General features: G+C 42.1%; 2 protein-coding genes across 2 annotated transcripts in view; one reads left to right on the top strand and one right to left on the bottom strand.

The window, feature by feature from the left end:
- Nucleotides 1–3,443: 3,443 nt before the first annotated feature.
- Nucleotides 3,444–13,816, bottom strand: LOC135486820 (uncharacterized). Its single transcript, XM_064769921.1, has 19 exons — nucleotides 13,715–13,816; nucleotides 13,259–13,347; nucleotides 12,132–12,326; nucleotides 11,524–11,657; nucleotides 11,101–11,215; nucleotides 10,745–10,911; nucleotides 10,132–10,366; nucleotides 9,636–9,814; nucleotides 9,382–9,489; nucleotides 8,986–9,066; nucleotides 8,584–8,707; nucleotides 8,259–8,435; nucleotides 7,808–8,026; nucleotides 7,282–7,394; nucleotides 5,835–6,141; nucleotides 5,008–5,256; nucleotides 4,536–4,775; nucleotides 4,120–4,191; nucleotides 3,444–3,941 (listed from the first exon to the last, which is right to left on the bottom strand). The coding sequence occupies exons 1-19, from the start codon at nucleotides 13,729–13,731 to the stop codon at nucleotides 3,799–3,801; spliced, it is 2,964 nt and encodes a 987-aa protein (XP_064625991.1). The 5' UTR covers nucleotides 13,732–13,816; the 3' UTR covers nucleotides 3,444–3,798.
- Nucleotides 13,817–16,509: 2,693 nt separating this feature from the next.
- The window catches only part of LOC135486608 (vesicular inhibitory amino acid transporter-like), a 32,189-nt gene continuing 26,171 nt past the window's right edge, over nucleotides 16,510–22,527 (top strand). The window contains exon 1 of the mRNA XM_064769544.1: nucleotides 16,510–17,041. Within this exon, the coding sequence (XP_064625614.1) occupies nucleotides 16,685–17,041 (357 nt within the window). The 5' untranslated portion in view covers nucleotides 16,510–16,684. The remainder of the gene's footprint in view (nucleotides 17,042–22,527) is intronic.

The raw sequence follows: 22,527 nt of genomic DNA, 5'->3' as shown, positions 1-22,527 counted from the left end.
GGTTCGCAGAAAATCCCCACTCTCGGGGGAAGTGACAGGTCTATATTCAACATTATGCTCGTCTTGCTAAACATTCTGCGATCTTTCTTTTAGGGACATTCGTATCAAGTATCCTTGTGGTCCATTGCCTCTCTGCAGTCATTGTCATCCCGCTCCAACTGATCAGGACCTACGTTCCAGGTCTCCGAATCAACTACTGCCTTTATCACTTAGTTGATGTTATTGATGTCGCGTGTCTTAGATTTCATGACGTTATGATGGCGGTCGTAGTCATTGAAAGGTAAGAGCCATCCAAGATAAACAGCGTAGTGTACCCCCCATTTGTTTATTTATTCTCACAAATCAAGATTTAAAAAAAAAGCTTCTTTGTAAAGACGAAACTAGAGACTCAGCTTGGTCTCGGTCACCTACGAGTTTATTTTTTTCTTGAATAACGCAAATAAACTAGTTTTCTTTTTAGTTTCTTTGGGAACAAACAAAGTTTCGTTGAAAAATCGTATTTCTTTCAAATAGATTGGGATGGTTTGAAAGGCTTGCCATATTACATGTGTATAGTATCTCACATTTTTTCAACATTAAGGTAGTTTGCCTCTGACGCAGTTTTCCTATACTTTTTTAAAGGTTTATACATTTGCTCGAAATGGAGAATCAGCTCAGTCGATGTACGGTGATATGGATGTCAGTGAGTGTGGCTTCAGTCACAGGTAGGCTGGAATTCTACTTTCTATAGAGGAAACTACCTTGGGTGTTCGTAAAGTAGACCTACACCGTTCGTGTGCTCTCTATCTTCTTAATGTTACAGGATGTTTAATATCCACAGAAAAGAATTCATCCCTTGGCCCATATGATTATCATAGTTGCATTTCGTTTGACAAAGATCCAGACTACACAAAATAATAGCTCATGTCCTTGCATGCACAGGACGTCTCACAATCGCTGCTTCAAGTCGCAAGGCCTAAGCTACGCTTTTTTGTGTTGCAGGAATATCGGTTGCGCTGATAACATACACAATGGAACAAGACTTTGGACGATTTGACCGTCATCCTTTCTCCAGTAGAAATCTTCGAACATTCATAACAAGTGAGGTGATATTCAGTGTCACCCCAATTGTGGTTCTCATCCTCCTGCTCCCACTGACCCTCCGAGCTATTCAGAGCAAGACCAAGTTACACGCGCAACTTCCACAAACGGTCCTGCGATCCATCATGGTCACCATAAAAATAACATGGGTACATGTTGCGGTTTGGTGCATCACCTTCACAACGGATGTGCTCATTTACTGCCTCCCTGATGCGCAGGTCATAAACATCATCCGGGTTTTCCGTTTCGCAAATCTCGTTAGCTTCCCTCTCGCGGTGCTTTTATTTAGCGAGAAAGTTCGGCTCTTCGTTTGCCGTCGAGGAAAAATGTTACAAAGTACAGTATACGTTGGCCCAGAGATCGCAGAGACTAAAAAGCCTCAAGTACCAATCAATTCAATTCAACTTTATTCTCCAAGACCGAATGATACGGATAGAGAGCAATCTGTCATTTCGCTGAACAGAGAATTTTCACTGCCGGCTTTCCTGCAGGTTTTACGAAGCGAGCGAGAGTATGCGGCTGTACAATCAAGGTCGAAGTCAGTCCCATCAGCGTCGCAGTTCCGTATAAGAAAATCCAGAGTCACAAGGAACACGGTCGCAATATCTAATTCGGATCAGCAGCGGATAGAGGAGATCGGGCACCGCATTTCGATTACTTTGCCACCGGCTCGTTGTTTATCAAGGCTGGGTCAATGCGAGATCCATTCATTTGGGTCTAATTCAACCTTCTCACCTTTGTCAACAAGAAAGCCATCGGTTATATCAGTGTGCAGCTGTAGACCTCTAAAGTGGTCCGAATCCAGCACCTCCAGTAGTATCGACAATATCAGATTAGAATGCGTGCCACCCGTGGCGTATGGGGATGGCAAATGTCTCGACTTTGTCAACGCGCACCAGCCTGGCTATATGCGATGTCTGAAGCCTTTAAACGGCCAGCGTATTTCCTGTCTCAGCCCGCAAATGCGCTCAACAGTGTATGAAATCCGTCCACCTTCTGAAGGAGACAGTGTATTACATTCCAATAATACAAATAAGAGCAGAGGAACCTCTTTCTCTACCTCCACTAATTACCTAGGCTCTGGTGAATTAGCCCAAATTTCACTTTAAAATCTTTAAATTGACATTTTAATTGACTTTATGCCAACATTCTGGCTGTGAAGGATTATGATGAAGTGAAAGTATACGAGAACACCACGCTCTCTCACAGGATTCTGCACACAAGGTTGATTTTAATCAAAAATGAACGTTTAACTGCTTAAAAAGACTCTTGCGCCTATCTCTGATGGAACAGGAAGTAGGGGGCAGCACTAGCACAACTCACAGAAATGCGCAACATGCGCTTGGCGCTAATCTATTATATCTATCATTTATTGCAGACACCACTGGTCCTTCTAATTATATATTTGCGACGTTCAGTGACAATCTAAGGTCTATAGGTCGTGCAGTGGAAAAAAATATTCCTGCTCAGAACCCTAGGCAAGGTAAACCTGATTAAAAAACTTTTTGAAGACGTACTGTCTTGTATTTTCATATTACTATCGAAAAGAAAGGGGTTCTTTCATGGTAAGAAAAACTAATTTTGACAACATGCTCAAAACCGCATTGAATTTGGTCCATTAGTGGGCGAAATATCGTATAAAGTAAGGGGTTGATATTAGTAGGAGCTAGACTGTACATGCAATTAATGTAGGCTCTTACATGGGTTATTTCTTGTGTATTTGTTTTTCCTGCACCGTGCACTACCTTTGTATATGCACCACGAATCTCATGTACTTTTTGTAGAACGAAATAAACAGCTATATATATTAGGAAGTGACTACATGTACTTGGCAAGTCCGGCTTACCAAACAGCGACTTTTTCTTGTCCTGAATGGAGAGCCGAACTCATTAATATTAAAGTAAAGTCTCCAGCTCGCCAAACAGGGTAGATTTTTTACCTGTTTGGCAAGCCCGGCTGGCCGAACAGGGTGGCTTTTTAGTGCTGTTTGGCAAGCGGCTCTCCAAACAGGACAAAAAAAGATGCCTGTTCGGCAAGCGGCTAGCCAAATAGACCCGGCATATTAACCTCAGTGGTATTTCACCTTACCTAAAGAAGAAATTTGGTAGATCCGGTGAGGTATTGGCCAGTGGAAACCCTGTACCCAACATGGGGAAGAAGGAATTTTTCGGGACGCTAGGATTCCCAAGAAGTAGCCTGATGCATGATTTGATGCATTGCTGGGCAAAAATTCATTATCACAGATAAAACATATGTTTTGCCAAGAACATACGTGTTTATTTACACAATTTCAAATTTTCAAATTCAAGTACAAATTTTAAATATTCAATGAACGGCGTAAGACTTCGAAAGGCTACGCCGTTAGTGTTATTGTATTTTCTTGTGCCACAAGTACACATGTATATTGAAATAGACATCATCGCTGCTTAGCACCAGTCATATCAACGTGATACAAATCTACCAATAGAGTATTTTCTATATCGGTGTATTAATGACACCAATGATGAAACCTACATGTGCATGTATCATATATTCATTGTGTATTTACAAAATTATATTTATTGAAATATCTCAATTTCAATGGCGTAGCTAGGCCTTTTACGGTTGATGGGTTTTTTTCCAACTCCACACGTTTTATTAGAAAGCTGTCCAATATTCCCAACCATCGGAATGAGACGACCACGTAGTATTGTAAGTTGCATTGAAACATCGCCTCTCCTATGTAGTCGAATTTGGGTTGACAAAGCTCATTTGCATATCCGCACTTTTGCTTAAGCGTAATTTGGAACATCCCCACAGAAGGACTGCACCGAAAAGGAGACCAACGATCAACATTCCAATCGCCAGGGCTGCCATCTCACCTGCAAGGCAGAGAAAACGTGCTTAAAACAATAAATCTGAGATCAACGTAAAGCAATGCATTTTTTTCTCAAAGAACTAAACTGGATTTGAACTGGACTATACTTGGCAGGGCAGGGCAGGGCAGGCCATCATATAGACAATGCATTGAACAACTAATTATTAATGCGTAAGTATTACCTCCAGCGTAGCCACTCATTGATGTAACTGCAGGCCCAGGTATATAAGATGACCCATCGGGGAAATATTGTCCTGAAACGCAAGGTTTTGAGAGGTTTTATTAACATGACTGTGTTTGACATGATCAATTGCACGAGTGTGCAGTTTGCTGGATGTAAGTAGGCCTACATACGGGTACTTTCCGTGTTCTTTGCAGGCGATTTATTTTCAAGTATTTCGCAAATAATCTCGATTCGCAAAATTAAGAATCGCGAAAGAAATTACGTTATCCGCTAAAATAAAAATTAGAGGTCACACAGTTGAATTATATTTCCCTCGATGGGGGGGCACCCTCCCCCCCCCCCCAAAAAATGATTGGACGTCACTCCATGCAGATCCAATATTCCTTGTGTGGTAAATCGTGATGGTCTACTTACTTTCGTAATGGCTACAGAAGTCTACATCTTTCTGCACCACCTGCTGGTGGGAATGTGAACCTTTCGCATGGAAAAAGCACCGTGTGGTGTTGCCGCAGTAATCGAACGATGCGCAGGAATTATTCAGATTATCGATGCAGAGTTTGGCGCAGTTTTCAGGGCTGACATCGCTGATAACCGTGCCGCCATCCAGAGAAGTTTCTATTGCGGAGACGTACTGGAAATCATCGAAGTAATTTCCTGAAACGATCAAACATGTTCGTTATCACTTCAAACGAGCATCTCAAATAGATTTTTAAAATCAGGTTGCGTGATACATACACGCAAATTCGTTGAAACGTGGCATTATAATGTAAGTTTGCATAACGGTATTGTTGAAGTTCAGTAGGTATTAACACAAGTGGAAATTCCAAATTCAATTTCAATTTTCAAATTTTTGAGCGCACGGCGTATGCCCTTGAAACTGACTTACTGGAGTAGTGATCACAAGAAGGTTCTGACACGACTCCTTCAGCCGGTCCATCGTCTATATGTCTGGTCCCCAAGAGGCATACGCTGAAGCCGTTGTAGTCACAGTAATCAAAGGACCTGCAGTCCACTTCGGAACTGAACACGCATTCCTTTGCACATTCCTGAGCGCTGGATACCTTTCTACTGGCAGTCGGTTCATCAGCTAGAATCGTTTTGCCTCTTTTCTTGTGGAATTTGCTAATGAAATTTCCTGGAATTGCAAAACGACGTACATAACGGATGCACAAGCAACATAGAGCCTTATTATACCTGCCTAAAAATCGAACGTTCATGTAATTCTCAAGATATCGTTAAGATATATATGGCCTCACATGGCTCTCACATCTGTATTGCAAGTGACTTTTTAAAAACTTTTCGAGCCCAATTACATGTATTTCAGTTTACAGAACGACACCGGAATATTATTTGACCCTGATCTTACCAGTGCTTTATATTTCATGAAACACCCCCTACAAGTTGGGGGATGATCGACATAAGTGTGAATTTGGGCATTCATAACTCATCTACAGCTTATTATACTGGCATGTACATATTTAGCTTGTTATCACAGTGATGTAGTTGACTAATAAAGTCAGACACTGAAAACAAAGGAAAAGCGATTTCTTCCCACATCTGCAATGATCAGACACTCACTCATGTTATCTTCCCATATTAACTCGCATATAAAGCTGATAAGTGCGCTGCTACGTAACCCGCACTACGCCAAAGAAGAATAAACTAACTATCGTAGTGTTTTACTTTTACTTTACCAATGTTTAGGCTACTTACTTCCATAAAGATCACAGAAGGTAATATCAGTGACTAAATCCTGGTGCTGCTCCGGGTGCAAGGTACTCAGCATACAGGTCCCAACGGTGTAACAGTAGTCAAACGACTCACATATAAACTCCTTACTATCAATGCAGGCCTGAGCACAGTCATCAACGGAAACCACTTTGTTTAAGATTTTGTTGTTGTTGAGATTCATCACTTTGTTTTTAAAACTCGTGAACTGAGAGACGGCGGATCCCCGTTCATCACGATTCACGTTCCTGACGATGTCCTCACGGGCGCTCAACGCCGTGTAGCGAGACGTCTAAAAAAGAATATCAGAAATATACGACAACCTGAATTTGGTCGCTTCACAAAGTACATGTATCTATAAATCGATGTTAATGTAGGCCTAATCAAGGCCTAATCAAGGTCTAATTTATGTTTTTAGGATCTTTAGCGGTCTGGTTACACTGAGGCAGAAATAGGGGGTTCCAATATATAGTATTGGCGTGAACGCGTGGGTAGCACTGTTCGCGTTCCAATACATGCACTCTGCACTCTGAAAAAGGTTCTTCAGCTTTTGAAAAACCTTAAATGGTTTTTCGGTCAACACAAATATGCACCCAATACACGTGCCATTGGCTTTTTCCGCTGAGTGAAAAACCCTTGGGCGTCTTTCACTATCTCAGAAATTATTTCTTGGGGTTTTTCATTTTGACAAACAAACCTCCACATGGTGCTATTTGTGTCGTCCGAAAAAAACATTCAAAATGTCTTTTCAAAAGTTCAATAACCTTTCTTTCTAAGGGTGTGGTACTCGGAGGGTAGTCTGTAATTTCCGAGGCTGGTGTGGGCAGTGTCCCCGGCTGGCACCAGAAGTTGTATACTGCGCATCACAAGCCCCCCTCCCCCCGCGGGGCATATCTCCCGCGCAGGTTTCCAGGCGCATCACGACATTCCCCGTGGCATATCTCCTTTGCATTCTAGCAGAACGTCCTAGAGCTGTTTGTCTGGAGAACTCATAGGGAATAAGCTGGGAGTGCTACAGGTGCTAAATGTATACATTTATACACCAGCAAAACAAGTCAAGAAGATCACCAATTTCCATAGGCGTGAGGGAAGGGATGACCTTTGAGGGAGCACACTTTGCCCTAATGGTTTTTGGTCTCTGGGAGGGCCGGAAAGGGTATGGTTAAGTTCGGGTAATATGCTTCACCATCCACACCGATGTAGGTCCCTACGATAGAATTAGGAGGGCTGTCGGGTTCAATTCGCGGCCAGTCACTTCCGGTATACTTATAATGACGAGATAGAGTGGGCAACTCTCTCGACTTCGTAGATTCAAGACCGCCCGAAGACGAGCCGAACGCCTCCCGACACATTTTGTTAATTTCGTCTCTTATTCTGATTTCGAGCTCTCTTGAAAAAATACATGTTGAATCAATTACATCGTGTTCCTTACCTGACCTGCACCAATTGGAAGATCAATAAAGAAGTTATTGGTGTAGATGGAGTTCTTAATGACCATCCAAGCTAGGGCCAGTTCACGCTCAGGACGACTGCCTTTTATGGTCCCTAAAAACAAAAATATCACACATAAAAACTAGGGGACTTATTCATTAAGGATTTTTTAATGGCAACTTGAAGTTAAGAAAACTAAATGCCGATACTAGTTACACAGACTACTTCAATTAATAGTACACATCAGATAAGGCAATTTCGAAAGTTGGACTTGTTTTTCCTGACTCAGTGGTAGTTCACGGTTGTAACCCAGCCAAACATCATGTACGTGTACAGTGGTCGCAGCAGTCTGTTTTGTCATTCGGTTGCACCTCTTTCTTCACTTCTAACATATTTGGTAACATCAAAGATGAACTAACAGTTTTGACAGTTGTTTTTTTTAAGTTGTGATGTACATGTATCAATGTCAAAACGGTTAGAAGTGTCGGTTCACCTTTTAATTGATTCAGTCTCGGGAAAATACGTACTTGTCCAATGTGCACACTCAGTACTCGGCCGAAGATCCGTCGACGCCACGAAGTCTTTATAAAGGTAACATTTATCTGCTGCGGGACATGACTCGAACGATTCGCAGACATAATTGAGTTCCTGGGAGCATCTTTGCGCGCATGTTATGCCACTTTGGTTGGTGAAGACCGAGTCAGCTTTCACAAGGGCCTGTGCGTTGGCCACGGGCCTAAAGAGTGCTAAAAAGAAGTAAGAAGAGTGAGGTCCCGACTACCGCTCCAACAAAAGATAAAACCCAGTGCAGGGGCGCAGCTAGACCTACTATTGAGAATTATATACGAATAATTTATAATCGAACAGATTTACAGGCATGAATACTATGAGCCAGGAATTCGTCTTCGTAAATCGTAATCGATCGTGAGTGATGTGGAGTCACTTTACCGCATTTTTGGGAGAATCTCCTATTCTTACCAAAGAAGGGCGCTGGCGCCAGCAGTGTCATGGTCAGGTAGATTTCACCTCTCAAAACGTAGTAGTCAACCTGTGGCTGCTGTACTCGGATTGGAGATATGCCAGCCGATTGAGCGATGATTCCACGGGTTTCTTGTAGAAATATGCTCTTCTCTTTATTTAACTGTAGTATATCACCTGTAGCAAATAAAGCAATAGATAAAAATTGAGAACTCGAGCAGAACGCCGCAGGTTTTAAACGCGGCAGCATATTCTGTAAGCCGCGTAGTTTTTGCGAGAGTTGATTTGATACAACAAGAACTGGTATCCTGAACATGAACCTTACCTTTGAATGTGATTTCTACATTTTTATGTGTCTCCTCGGGAAAGCATGTCAAGACGTCAAAAACGCCAAGGTCTGAATGTTCACCATCGAAATCAATGAAATGGTATTCCATATAGAAGTTTGACTGGAAAAAAACACAATTTGTTGTTTGATGTAATTTTGAATAAATTTTCTGTTTAGTTCGACAATCGAATCAGCGCCACTCTTATCATTGGTTGGTATGCACAGGGCCTTTTAACAAGTACGTCCATCTGGCCCCCAACCGAGAACTCGACGAACTGAGAGAACACGATTTCAATTCTTATTATAAGAAACAAACATGAATGTTATTTCCATATTTTGAATATTTCCTCAGATCAACTAGCAAATAGCAGATACGGTTGCTGTTTATAGGGGACTTACCAGTTCGTTCTTGAAAATGGCCTTCACCGGAACCCCTTGCATAACCTGAACACCAGGATTAGGGATCTCAACCCAGTTCTCCTGCAATAAGATTGAACAATGTCAGCACTGTTCAGAGCTAAGGTACCATAGATGAGATCGGTATCAAGAGTCTGGTTTTTTTAACCTTACCAGTCACCTTTTTGAATAAGTGTCCTGTGGGCCACTGGCCTTTGGGTGGTATGAGAGTGTCCTGTGGGCCACGTCATACCACCCATATCTGTGTATATTGAATAGTAACCTTGAGAATGCCAGTTTTACCAACTATCTGTACAAAGTCCCACGTTCACACACTCGTAAACACGATCATGATTTTCTTTAAATCTCTCTTTCGCTATTGCGTTAAGTGTAACCTACCGTCAGAAAATAGTACTCTACTGTCGTGTTCCCCCGCTGGCCTGGCGTGCCCTTGAAATCATTTCGTTGGCCAATAAAAACATCTGTATCCATACCACGGACAGTTGTCTGAAATGCAAAGTTTTCATAGAGTCATTCATTTCAAAGATGCACAATATTCGAACGACACTCGAGTTTTTTTTCAAAATTCACATGGAATAATTACATGTACGTGTAGTTAACAGGCAGTAGTTTTAATTGTTTTAATTACTTACCTTTCCCTTGTAAATGTAACTAGCATCAATGTACAGGAAGTCGAGAGGTGCTTTCAACCTCAGGACTGTCGCACCGTCCTTCTGCAGTTCCTCTATATCGTAGGTGGCATCTGCCTCTGTACCCTGGATAGCTCGGATGGTGCAGTTACCTAGAGCCGTGTCGGTGACGTATGCAACACCTATTGAAACAAATCAAATATCAACTTAGAGGACGATTCGAAAAGGCCCCAAACTAGTAATCAGTTCGAATTTGAATTGTGATTGAAACTAAAGGACCTTACAAATATGGAATTTAGTCTGGTGGAAAGAGGGCGATTGTCTCTCTGTGGCGAGCAGAACAGTGTGGCACAAGATTAAGCTCCTCTTTCACTTTAGTTTCGATTAAATACCTTTCTGTAAATTCTGTAACATCGCCTGGAAAACCGGATATGATTGAGCCACTAAAATGGCGAAGATTTGATACTGACGAAAAGTTTCGGACCACGATTCACCTCACCTGTGTTGTAATCGTGTATCTCTCTGATCGGGTTGGTAGTATACCAGGGAGCAGTGGCCACCACTGGCCTGTAATCGAGTCGCACGATCTGGTAGGCCTTATCGTACCACGTTTCGTAGAACTGAACGAAGTGCCCTGTTGGTTGTACCATCTCCACTCTGTAGTGGAAGAAGTCGGGAAGACGTGGAATCTGTTTGTCTTGGGTCTGGCCTTTGCAGATCACACCCAGAGGAACCTGAAATAAAACGAGAAATAAATTATTATTTCACACATTTAATGATTTTGTTGGAATAGTAACCCATGATTTCTAGCACAAACTGTAATCCGAGGAAGCAAATAGCAAATAGCTGTCTCCCCAACCCCGATGGAAAAAAAACAAAAACAACAACAACAACAACAAAAATGCATAAAAATGAAATATCGTTTTTTATTGGTTTATGACTGCTATCCGAGGCTAGAAGCGGATTGGTAAGCGTTTCTGGTTCGACGAAACGACAAGAAGTCTACACAACTCTTGCTTTGGGTCATGTCTTTTTTGTGGCGTGTCCAATGAAGTACTTTTGCTGGGCCAGTTTCTTACATGTACATGTAGCGTTAAGTGCTGTTAACGTACCTGGAATATGCTGACGTCATCAATAATGACCGGTCTGAATTCGCTGAGCTCAAAATTAATCTTGAAGTTCTGGAGACCGACACCATTTTCTGTTGGCATCACACCTGTCGCTACAGCCCTGACTGGCATCTGGGGATAGCCGATCGCACTCGTCCAGTTGTTCGAAGCTGAAGAAGAAAGGACGGGGAAATTGCCACCGCATCGTTGTGTCCCTGTACTGATATCGAGAATGTTAGATGAAGCGCCTCAGGCTTAGGCCTGCCTAACTCCACTCTCCTGGTCTAGATTGTGTTGCTGCGACTAACAATGAGTTCTCAGCTGGAGAAGACGAAAAGCCAAGTAAATGTACCACTTACCAGCAAAATAGAAATCCAAAGTGAAGTTTGCGTTTGGTCCAGGGGCGGGCCAGTACTGACAACTTCTCCAGTGATCGACAAAGATGCCTCTGACTGTAGTTTGACCCATGTATTGCTGAAATCGAATTTCAGTTTTGTATATGAAACAAAAATACAGTATTTGTAACAAAATAACTGGCTATCGATTCGTAACACAGACCGCGACTCAGGTATGCCAAGGGTTTGAAGGAGATTACGCAATGCCATATCAAAGAATCGAGGCCAGGTAATTGTGTCTGAAGTAGTGAAAATGGAGTGTGCCATCTGCAAGATGTCTGCTGTTTGCCAGCAAGAGATGAATTTGTTGTAAATGACACATACGAAGGCAGTTGATTCGCTGTTGGAGCCCTATATCAAATTTCGTGTAATGAAAAAAAAGCATACCTGTCCAAATTGGGTGCCGAACCTGAATGCATCCTGTACGCTAGGGGCATGAGGCAGACCATCAATGAAATCAATGCCTATCAGCGTGGTCGTGTCTGATGTAGTCATGTTCAGTACTTCACAAACAGCACGGTCTGAAAGTCAGTAAAAGACGCTTTAATTTGTTGTTTATTTTTATGGTGATTTAAACATCATACATTTTTCTTGATGATTTTAAGACCTTTCCGTCCATCATGAAAATTGTGTTCGAGAACTTAACATGTGTTCAACAACAGAATGAGGATGGAACATGGACTAGTAAGCCCAAGATGAAATTACCCGCGAGTCATTACCATGGGCATGCACTAGTTTTACCCTGAGTAGGCTGCATTTAGCGTTGCCACCTTGGTTGTCAGGTTGAAGATGCCACGATGCGTACATTTCCATGTACATCTATGTGCATCCATGGCGGATCTTTTGAAAACCAAGGATGGTGCTAAGTTGCGAAAACTATGAATACGCCATTTGTTGCTTTTTCCCAAATAGAAAACAAGCCATCACTTCCCGTGAATGATACTCAAACGGCTCCAGCGCCAACGGGTGGATTCACGTTGCAAGCTCCTCAATACCTTTGATTTTATAGATCTGGTCATCTTTGTAGTTATAAATGAGTAGCAGCTCCTCCCCCTGTGACGTCATCTTGATGGTGGCACGATTATTCCGGCCATCGAACCACTCCATGGCATCCCATGTTGACCTCTGGTTCTCAACATTGACCTCAATTTTTGTTTGGTAGCTGCCGGGAATCATGGGAAGTCGAGGTCCTGATGTACCAAAGATAGGAAAAATAAAGAGGTTGATGACCGGTTGGTTTCGTTGGTTACGACTCGAACAGAAACCTCGTCCACACCTCACCGATCCAACTCCCACATGCCACCACCCACCCGAACATCTCGTCTCCTGGAGTCATGAATTAACTTTCAGTGTATTCTCATTTCTAGTGAGTTCCTAACTCAAGTCAACCCCGGCTGCCTAAGATGTGCACCCCTCCCGAGGCGAAGCAGTCTCCGTCCCGGATGTAACTAAACGCCACCCCAAATAACCATGGAATTCCAGAAAACTTTAACAACGGCTCGGTGATTTTAGACACATCATGGACATTGGAAGATATGAAGAACTTACTTAAATTGCTTGATGGTCATTTTATTTCATGGAAAACTCAGTTGCCTGTGAGAAGGATGATAACAAAATGGCCTGAGGTATTTTCGTTAACCGTCTTCTCTGGTCATGACTTCTCCTCTCAAATCAGACATCCAATCCAGAGACGAGCGGCAACTCTCAGTCGCCAAGCTTGATTAAATTATCAAATCATAGATGGCATAATGAGTAGTTGAGCAAACTGTGGATCGGGCGGGCCCATTTGCTCAAACTAAAGTATTGTTTCACGCAAAGAAGATACCTTTTTGTCGAAAATACCCAAGGCTATTTTGTTATCACCCTACACGCCGGCTTCATCAAACCGAGCACTTGTTCCTCATAAACAGCAAAAGAATGAACCATTAAACTGTTGTTCCTGTCGGAATAGTAGGATATACTTGTGACGCGCTTGTCTACCCACTGTATAGCCGATTTGAAAGTGTTGTCTTCAAATACCCTGCATAACAGAGCATATCATCACTGGACTCGTATCATTGGGTGTATATACACAGTGAACAGGTTGGAAGGCGAGCAGGAAAACAAGTAAAACCTGACTTACCACCGCCAGTGACGCCTGGTGGTAAACTGGTACAGTATGGATCTGCAGTTGCACAGGTGGCCACAAGCAACAAGGTGACAAGTTCAAGTCTAAAATAGAACAATGAAACGATGAGCGTAATGTCAGGTGAAAAAGAGATATTGTCCGAATCCATCCTCAAAATAACTGCATTTTGATTTTGGCAATGTTTATATCTATTTACCTGAGCCAGAAGAAAATACATTGTGCATGATGGACGAAGGCCTATAAAAGTAACCGCGAAAATCCTTTTTTTTTCCAAAACGCCCCTGCCTCGGGCAAAACGACCTGCTATCTGACCATGTTTAAATTGGACGACCGATACAACACAAAATGGCACGGGGAATTATCATTAACTAAACATATATTCTTATTAAATCCGACCGAAAGAAAACAGCTAGACCTAGATTGTGATACTGAGAGATATTTGCAACCTACCCTTTTAAATCCTGCATCGTAACGTTGGGCGCTTGCTAGTGAAAATGACTCTAAAATGAGCCAGAAAATAGTAGAAAGGTGTTTTCTCATGTGACCAGCTCTGCCCCCAGTACTTTGACCACGCTATGCATGCTTTGGCAATAGTCCTATATCCATGCCTATTTCTAAAGATATGCGACATAGAAATTACATAACGCGCAGTCATCTCAAAGATAGTAGGCCTGTAGATATCAAGTGTTCCTTTTTGAATATGATATCGTGAAAAGCTTAGATTTCGGTCAACAGAATGCATGCCATGTACATGTAGGCCTAATCTCTAGTGCACATGTGGATTGGGGAATAAACCTAAATGATATTTGAACGTTAATAACAATACGAGCCCGTCGGTGACATTGATTCACTTGGGTGGATAGTTCAATCTTGCTCCAGTTGGTGACCTTGACAACACTGGTATTTAGTCGCCTGTCTGTTTACTTTCTGTGGCGAGTATTAAACATCAAGGCCAATGTTTTTTGTGTGGTATTGGGAGATCTAGAAAACATGATCGACCAGTGGTCACCCCACGTGTACAGGATTTTTAAAGAATCTCACCAATAACAACAAGAAAGCACTACACCATGTTCACCACCAAGAATGTGTATTCTATTGCCAAGCTCATCTTCTCAGTAGATCTATTATCAGAAAGCCTGTCAACCGCCCCGAAAACTTGACCTCCTAGCCATTCCTGTTCATAAAATTTGAAAATTAGTTTACCCCATATTAAGAAATGGCACTATGTGATTGGCCCACACACAAATGAGGTATGAAAACGAGTAATATTGACCCAAGGAGCAGGTTTCCACCATTGGAGAGTCTCTCCTAAGGGTCACTCGACCGCTGACACGAGCTCTCGAGGCACGGTCATCTGGCACGGACGCGCTCCTAAAGAATCTAATCAATGGGATAATTGGCGGAAGACGAATCATTCTATCCCTGTATGTTTTTGCATCAGTTGTCAATGATAAGAGTTGATATCCAGATGTTACAAGGCGCGTGAGAGTATTGATGAAGTGACAGTGGCAGATTATGTAACTGCTCTAATTTCATACTGACTTCATGCCGCAGCTTATACAACAGTTTGGACTTTCCATTATCTATGGTGGCGGATTATATACTATTAACCCGGATGATTATGAAATGGGTGACGTTTCAAATAATACTGAAAACCAGCTGGCACAGAACGTATATTCCAGTTTCAAGGAGTCGAAACCTTTTTTTGAAGATTCAAGAAACGGGAGGTGTTTTGCTCATGGTCGTTCGATGTCATTCAAAATGTTAGTTTTTGTAGACAATTCGTCGACGAGTTGTCAATGGTCATGAAATTACCAGGCTTGATTTTTGTGTTTACTTCGAATAATACTTGTACACAAAAAGATTTTGTTATAGAATTTTATGACGGATTAGATCGGTCAGGGCTCTGCCCCACCAGTGTATCCAGTTTATTCCAGCTGCACCTTAGTAGCCAATCATCAATTTCAATGGGTTCAAAAGTCCAGATTTCACAGATGCAGCCACACGAGAATATCCCTCGATCATACACCGATCTGCCCTCATACTCATTTGCGTCACCTGACATCGGAAATTCTGTCGAATGTCGAACTTGTCCAAGCGTTTTATTATTTCACGCCCGGTGGAAACGTTCGCGTTGAAAGTATCGAAAAACACCGGGAATCCATGCGGGATATCGACAGGGAGCCAACAACACCACGGCCCCAAAAGTTTGGCGAAATCCGAGACGGCGCTTCCAAACTGCCACATAACAGTATTGATTCAACAAGAAAAGTAACTGACTCAATGTACTTTCTAAAAATATTGTTCCACCTCGACTGAGGTTCTGAATAACACGGAATCAAACAACGCAGAATTTTGCAGCTGGGTTCAGCTGGATTTTTTTTCTCCTTTTAGAATCTGCGTCGCTCTCGCTGGTTTTATATGATCGAAATTCGTTGTTAAGAGGCTGTTCTGCATGTCGACAACATACTTTATCGACTTCAAATGGCTTCTCCCCGAAACGTGTGGAATAGTGTCTTTTGATGTTGGATTGAACTACGCTTTCAAATAATTAAGTTCAAATTTGGAATTTGCCTTACCAGCAGTTTAGAACAGTTATGCAAAACACCCCGCCCCAAACGCACTAAAATGTATATGGATTGTGATGCAGGCAGGTACACAGCTATTGTTTTCGCCTGTCACGTTTTCGGCAGAAACGCTGCAGGTGTTGAAATAATTTTGGCGGTGGTGGTCGGTAGAGCCCTCTTCTGTTTAAGAGCAGTGAATGAAAGGTGGCCGACTATGGGAGAGCATGTCAAAATTATTCCGAGGCAAAAACATGCCTCCCTGGTCTCCTCCCTCTCCAGAATGGCGAAAAATACGTTTTCCTGGCACCAGTTCTTTTATTCGGCGTACCCGCTGCGTATCGGAATCAATACATGATTTCTGAAAAAGTTTCAAAAGATAATGTAGGAATAGATGTAAAGAATATTGATTTGCCAGACTCTCGATAAGTCTCTTGAGGCCACATGCCAAATTTCTCTTCGACTTCGGGATAAACATTCCGAAACTTCCATACTGCATGAGCCATATTTTGTGTCATCAAATCGATTATAGGACTCCAAACTGGATGTATATACAATACGTTTACAAACATCCTCAGACTGCTTACCAGTTTCGTCCACATCTTTAGCGGCTGCACAAGTCTCCCTTATCGATTGATATCGGGACCTTATGCTAATACAGCAGTCGCGGGAGCGCGCCAGCAGCGTTTGGACAAGGAACCAGTCGCTCTTTGGACACGGTGAGTGAGATCGACCTGCAAGGGAAAGGGACCAGGGTTATCGTTGAGCAGAGATGGATCCAAACCCACATCAGTAATCAAGACTACCATTACGCTTCCTGGATAATCACACCGTAACATATCAACTTAGTATCATCATGCCTGGATTAAATTTCTGGAGTTCCTTCCGCACCCTGAGGAATATTCTACCCTTCACTGGTACATCGGAAGAGAAAGTTAACTTTGTAAGATTCGACCGTTCTGACACCGATTTCTCCGGGCACTCCGAGACCGAGTTTAATGCGCCAAATGTTAACACAATTCCGAACGGGAACGGGAAAGTTATCGGTGAAGATGGTACTCCGGGATATGATGGGTTTGAAGGATCTGAGAAACAGAATGGTGGGTTCAGTAGCCTTGAGGAGGATGTTGGGGGACGAAGAGGATCGGAGCCAAAGCGTAGGAACCAGATCTCCGCTTGGCAAGCCGGCTGGAATGTCACAAACGCCATACAGGTATTTCTCGAATAATTTCATTCAGTCTCTTCATTCTTTGTGACCAAACTTTTTCAAATATTTTTGTGACATTTACAATGCTTAAATGTCAACGAAACTATATTAGGCGGGGCGCTTTCTCAATCAATGCAAATCGAAGCTTGGCTTGTAAGGCTGGATGATGCTTTACCCAAGCTGCACTGTAAAGATATCTTGGTCAAGTTGACCAATTTATGTTGGTCCAGGACACCTTCTGACTAAGTTACGTATGTCTAAGTCATACGCGCCATCTAACCAACGGATACAAGATCCGACTATAAAATAGAAGAACTGTGGCAGAGACTTCTGCAAAAATTCCTTGTACAGGGAGACATTTGTTTCCGATATACATGCACATGTAAACGGCAAGATACACCAACAGTTCTGAACACACACTTTTCATATTTAGGTGACACAAAAAAGATTGGTACGTTTGATATGGAGTAACTCCAAAAAATTTTTTTTTTATTTTTACCAAATTTCTGCCACATGTAGCTTAGATCAATTCGTTTGCTTTCCAAGCCTTTAGTTGGGTCTCATCTGCATTCGTTATTGTGTAATAGCCATTTAAATTTTTTGGCGATTCTGCACCCAAGGTTTATTGCTGTCATTAGTCACCAATCGAAGACTCAGAAAACAGTAAAATGCATCCATTATCAATTTAAAACATGTGGATGGTGTATCATGGAGGGTTTGGTTGATCTGAGCGAAAGGAGCAAACGACCATGTTACACCAACCTCTGGACGCCAAAACAGTACTATGGTCTGAGAGTTCGATCAGTGACCAATGAACCTGCTCGGCTGCAAAAACATTTTAAAATGCATACTGCTGGGAATATTCCTCAGATAGATTTGTTTTAGGGTTTTGCGGCAGATTTGTATTAGTTGACGATTGACCAAGTAAATTTCTTGTTTCATGAAAAAAATATTTTCCTTCGGGCGACTCACAAAGATATCTCCTCGCCAATTTGACTGACCCGGCATGTAATCATCAGCACTATTAGGGTCTGCAGCATTGTTTTACTGCTCTAGCAAGAGCCCTTGCTTTGATCTGTTCGTTTTTGCTGACACTCTACAGACGACTGGCCTGTGGTCGGAATGGGTAATTGCTCGGGGGTTTTGTAGCTGAGAACGATAACGAGGGAGCAATTTGTCTGATTGCCGCGATGGGGGACGGAGCACGATTTCGTGCTTTGACATATTCTGTGTCTCACATCATGTTTTCTGTGCTTTCAAACTTATTGTGGATAACCCATACATTGATGCATATTATGTGTGCATGAAACATGGCTTTCAACAACAATAATCATGTGTAGATGTTGAGTTTAAAATTACCCTTGGATGTATTATAACTTGTACAATGCAGTTTACCCTCAACGTTTTGATTGTAAAATGAAGTATTGTATCGCATTAGGTAGATACAGTGTTTCAGTTGAAATCTGTAATCTGAAAGGGTAGAGCACTTGAAAGAGGGCGCAGTCACAATCAGGGCACAGCGCCCTGCTTTGAATGGAAAATGCGATGACCTCTAGCGGAAACAAGCCAGGGCAAGCCCTGGCAAAATGTGGGGTAAGGCACTAACAGCCAATGAAATATATCAAAAGCGCCCGGTCCGCACACCCATTCCTGCCTGTTTCATTATTAGCAGCACGTTTCAAGCTATCCATCACGTCCTGCTTTAGTGCATCGAACCAAGGGGATTTATAGAAGGTCACATGCGTAGGTGTTCATTTGATGGGTGAGATTAACCTGAATAGGTAAATTCTTTCTTAACCTTTCGAATGCTAGTCAGCGGAGAGTAAGGCCGAAGTTACATAGACCTCATTCGTTCATTTACCACGAGTCACTTTCCGGGGTTTTTTTTCATTCCTCGTTGAATGCACGCCACAAGGCCGTGCTTTTACAGGGGAACGAAAGCAAAAGGGGAAAATGAGTCCTGGGAAATGAACGAATGAGGTCTATGTAACTTCGGCCTAATAGTGACCGTTTGAAATATTGATAATTGGCACTCGTTTGTTATTAAGGTGATCTTATCCCGAATTTCTGATTTCGATTTTGTCCTCATACTGTGAAATTAGTGAAAATAGCAGTGAAACTAATGGCAATTAAAATTAGTAGTTCTAGTAAAGTACATGTGGTAAAAAATAACCATTGAAATGGCGAAAGATTACTATTTCGATGGTTAAAACGACTAATTTTACAAACTTCGAAATGCCTATTTTCACCAACTAATTTTTTAAGTGAGTCGGCCCTTACGTCTACTAGCGCTATCAAGTTCCGGACGAGCCGCAGTTTTTTTGTACCTGGCCGAACCAATAACAGGCCTGTAACTCCAATCAAATAGCACTCGTTTGTGATATGTGCATTATACACATTCCTTACAATGGTGTAGTATTTAGTATCGACCAAGTGAACGGTTTTCAACAGTCCTTTACATAAGAGAGCAACTTTAGTGACGGGCTAATTAATACTTAATGACAGTGATTGCATAAGCCTCCAATTGGTAATTCCTTGAATAAATAGAAAAATGTTGCAGAGAACACATGGAGTTAACATTCTAGAGATGCATAGTGACGTCGAATAAAAAGTACTTTAGGGAAGTAACGTATTCTGAACCGGTAGATTTTTGCGGGTGTTTTATTTTTTTCTTAAGATAACAAAGATTAACGAATATAAAATCGAGAAAAAAACTTTTGATTTGAAAAACAAACAAGAAATCCGCCAAAATGAAAATCGTGAACATCATTATATTTCTTTATGAAATTTACGCGAATGGCAGAATTAAAGAGGTCCAAAATTTGTCGAATAATTGCTGAATTTTTCATTCTGGTTAGTACTGCATTGCCGCAGAAGTGGCGATATAACATCGCGCAACGTTGATACAAGCTAGTCTACGAAATACGATGGTGGTGTCATCAAGTCAAGTGCTAATTCTTTCCGCGACACTCGTTATCATCTTTTGCACTTAGTTGTAGAATGAAACGGGGAAATGTTAAAAACAAATCGTCGATAAAATGCAATTACGAACTTCGTCGTCCGTTGCGCCCATCATAGCTTGCGACACCTTCCTGCAACGTCGATAAAGACGAAAAGATAAAAATTCTACCCGACAGTTTTCGACACGTAATACCCAAAGATTAATGGAACTGAAACATGCAAATGTAAAACTAACACCAAGATTCCAATTTACGTCTTGCTTGTCATTTCGCTGGTCACTGTCCAGTCATGCCAAAGCTATTTTAATCGGCACTTACAGCCGGCCACTTACGTTCGTTTTTCCTCACTGATGTTGTTGTCATCTTCGGGGTCCACTGCTGCTCTTAGCCGGCCATTAAGAACAATGAATGGGCACACTTCGTCGGCTGGGTGGACAAGCTTAGGTATTGGGCACTACTTGTTCGACAGGGATACGACGGGTAGAACAACTGTTCCCTAAGAAGTATTGAAATCTCCTCTCTGTTGTCAATTTGACGTCGACCCTACGGCTATGGGTAAACTGGGTTTACATTGCCTGCTGCATCGTTTCGAATGTAGAAAGACAAAGGAACAAAGCGCTACATGATTATGGTGACTGCTCCAGGATACATTACCTACACAATCAAACATGTTCCTACCTATTTCAATGTCTCATATTGCCATGACATATGAAATAGATATAATATCATAAGGAAACTGGTTATTGGCTGATAGAAGATAAGAAAAGTCGACCATCTGCTGGGATGAGCATGGTGAAATGGAATGATTGTACGTTGAGATTGGATTGTAACAGTTTCCAGACGACACTAAATTGACCTGTGATACTAGGCAGGCTGTGACGAGCGTGTACTTACGAATATTGTGTCTAGGGGATGCATGTGACAGTGAGCGGCTTCAGATGACGTTCGATAAAGATTTGCATGACGTATGCGTACTAAATCATAACAGATATACATGTTCACACTCATGTAACTCAAATGCAATTGTTTTACATTGAAATAGCGAAGACAATACATTATCAACTCAATTCCGTGACTTTTCGTATACTGGCAAGGAATTGAACAGAACACAAGTAACTTTCCCAGCCCTTTAGCCATATTATGTCAACGTGACTTATGACAAGTCTTTAACAACACAGCCTCGTGTTATTTTTTACATAATTATGTCTGAGAGGCTGCTGCAATTAAGTAGCCCGACAATGAGCGCTGGCAATCGAACCTTGGTTATTATACAAACGGCCTCGGGCGCGGCGAGGTGGGATGCAAATCATTGAAAGGGTCAGAAACGCTATAGAAATAGTATATGCCAGCCGGTTTAGCCTAATCAGAGATTCAAGCAAAATACATAGTCCAATCTCTTTTAGAGACTTGGGGGTTTTGCTTTATTCTCGGGCAATAATAGTGCCTTTTTCACCCAGTGGCTCTGGATTTCACCCTTAACGGGTCGCCGCTTTCTCCTCTCAAGTCGAGCTCAAGTGAACATTGAAATACTTGAGCTGCTACTGGATACCTCGGAGTTCCTCTAACTCTCAGGTGACCGTGATTCCTGCAAGGTGGTGCTCAAGGGACGGAGGATATACATGTAATGCATTGGCTCTTTGTTTGCAAATGTTAATAAGGGTACCTGGAATGGGGTGAGCTTGATTCTGCCGATGTTATAATTACAATGTATACTTTTTAGTGACTGAAGATGTAAGAAAATGCGTTATAATGCTTGGCGTTTTTCAACTTCTTGATCTATAATAAGGGCGGATTTACACTCTAGCACGATCAGCACCCGACGAGCGATCAAAATCTGAACGCCGAGGTAAAAACTTCAATGTAGGTTTACCTGATTTTGATCGCACGCCGGACGCCGATGGGAATCTGCCCTAATGCTGCTGCAGGGTGTTATAGCAAGCCAGCGATTTACTCAGGAAGAATGTGGCAGGTCCAAGCGCTCAACTCCTCATTAATAATTTTACAGATTGATGATTATATATAGCATTGGCATGGTCGGAATGGCAATCACACCATTGATGAAGAAACCCGTACAATGGCTTGTTGAGTTTGAGAGCTCTTACGCACGCTGCTCTGGTGCGAGGAACGCGAGCACGAGTGTGAAACTGACAGCTGAAAGCACCCTGTTACTCTCCGCAACGTAGCTGAGCTCGGGTATCGATGGCAGAATCTGAGAATTTGTCTCGGAACATTTCTTGTATCTGTTCTTCATTGATTGTTAAGTGTGAAGTAATGTCAATGGTGGCACTAATTACACGCTGGGGAGTAGGAACAAATGCTCAACTGTGATTCTGTCGTTAGAAAGAATTAGTCTTGGTGTGAAAGGAATGCTAAAAGCCAATGGAAAGAAAATCCGGGAAACGAAAAAATCAGACCCGAACAAGCTAGACATCGTAATATAATGTACAGTGTAACTGTCCTCAGAAGCTGAAAAATTTAAATCTTGGTCAGGGGATCGGAGTCCCCTGAAAAATGCCAGGGAATAGAAGATAA

This window comes from Lineus longissimus, chromosome 4 (genome assembly GCF_910592395.1).
Source record: "Lineus longissimus chromosome 4, tnLinLong1.2, whole genome shotgun sequence".
Lineage (NCBI taxonomy): Eukaryota > Metazoa > Nemertea > Pilidiophora > Heteronemertea > Lineidae > Lineus > Lineus longissimus.
Note: the sequence above shows the minus strand (reverse complement) of the source record. Positions and strands in the feature narration are given on the sequence as shown.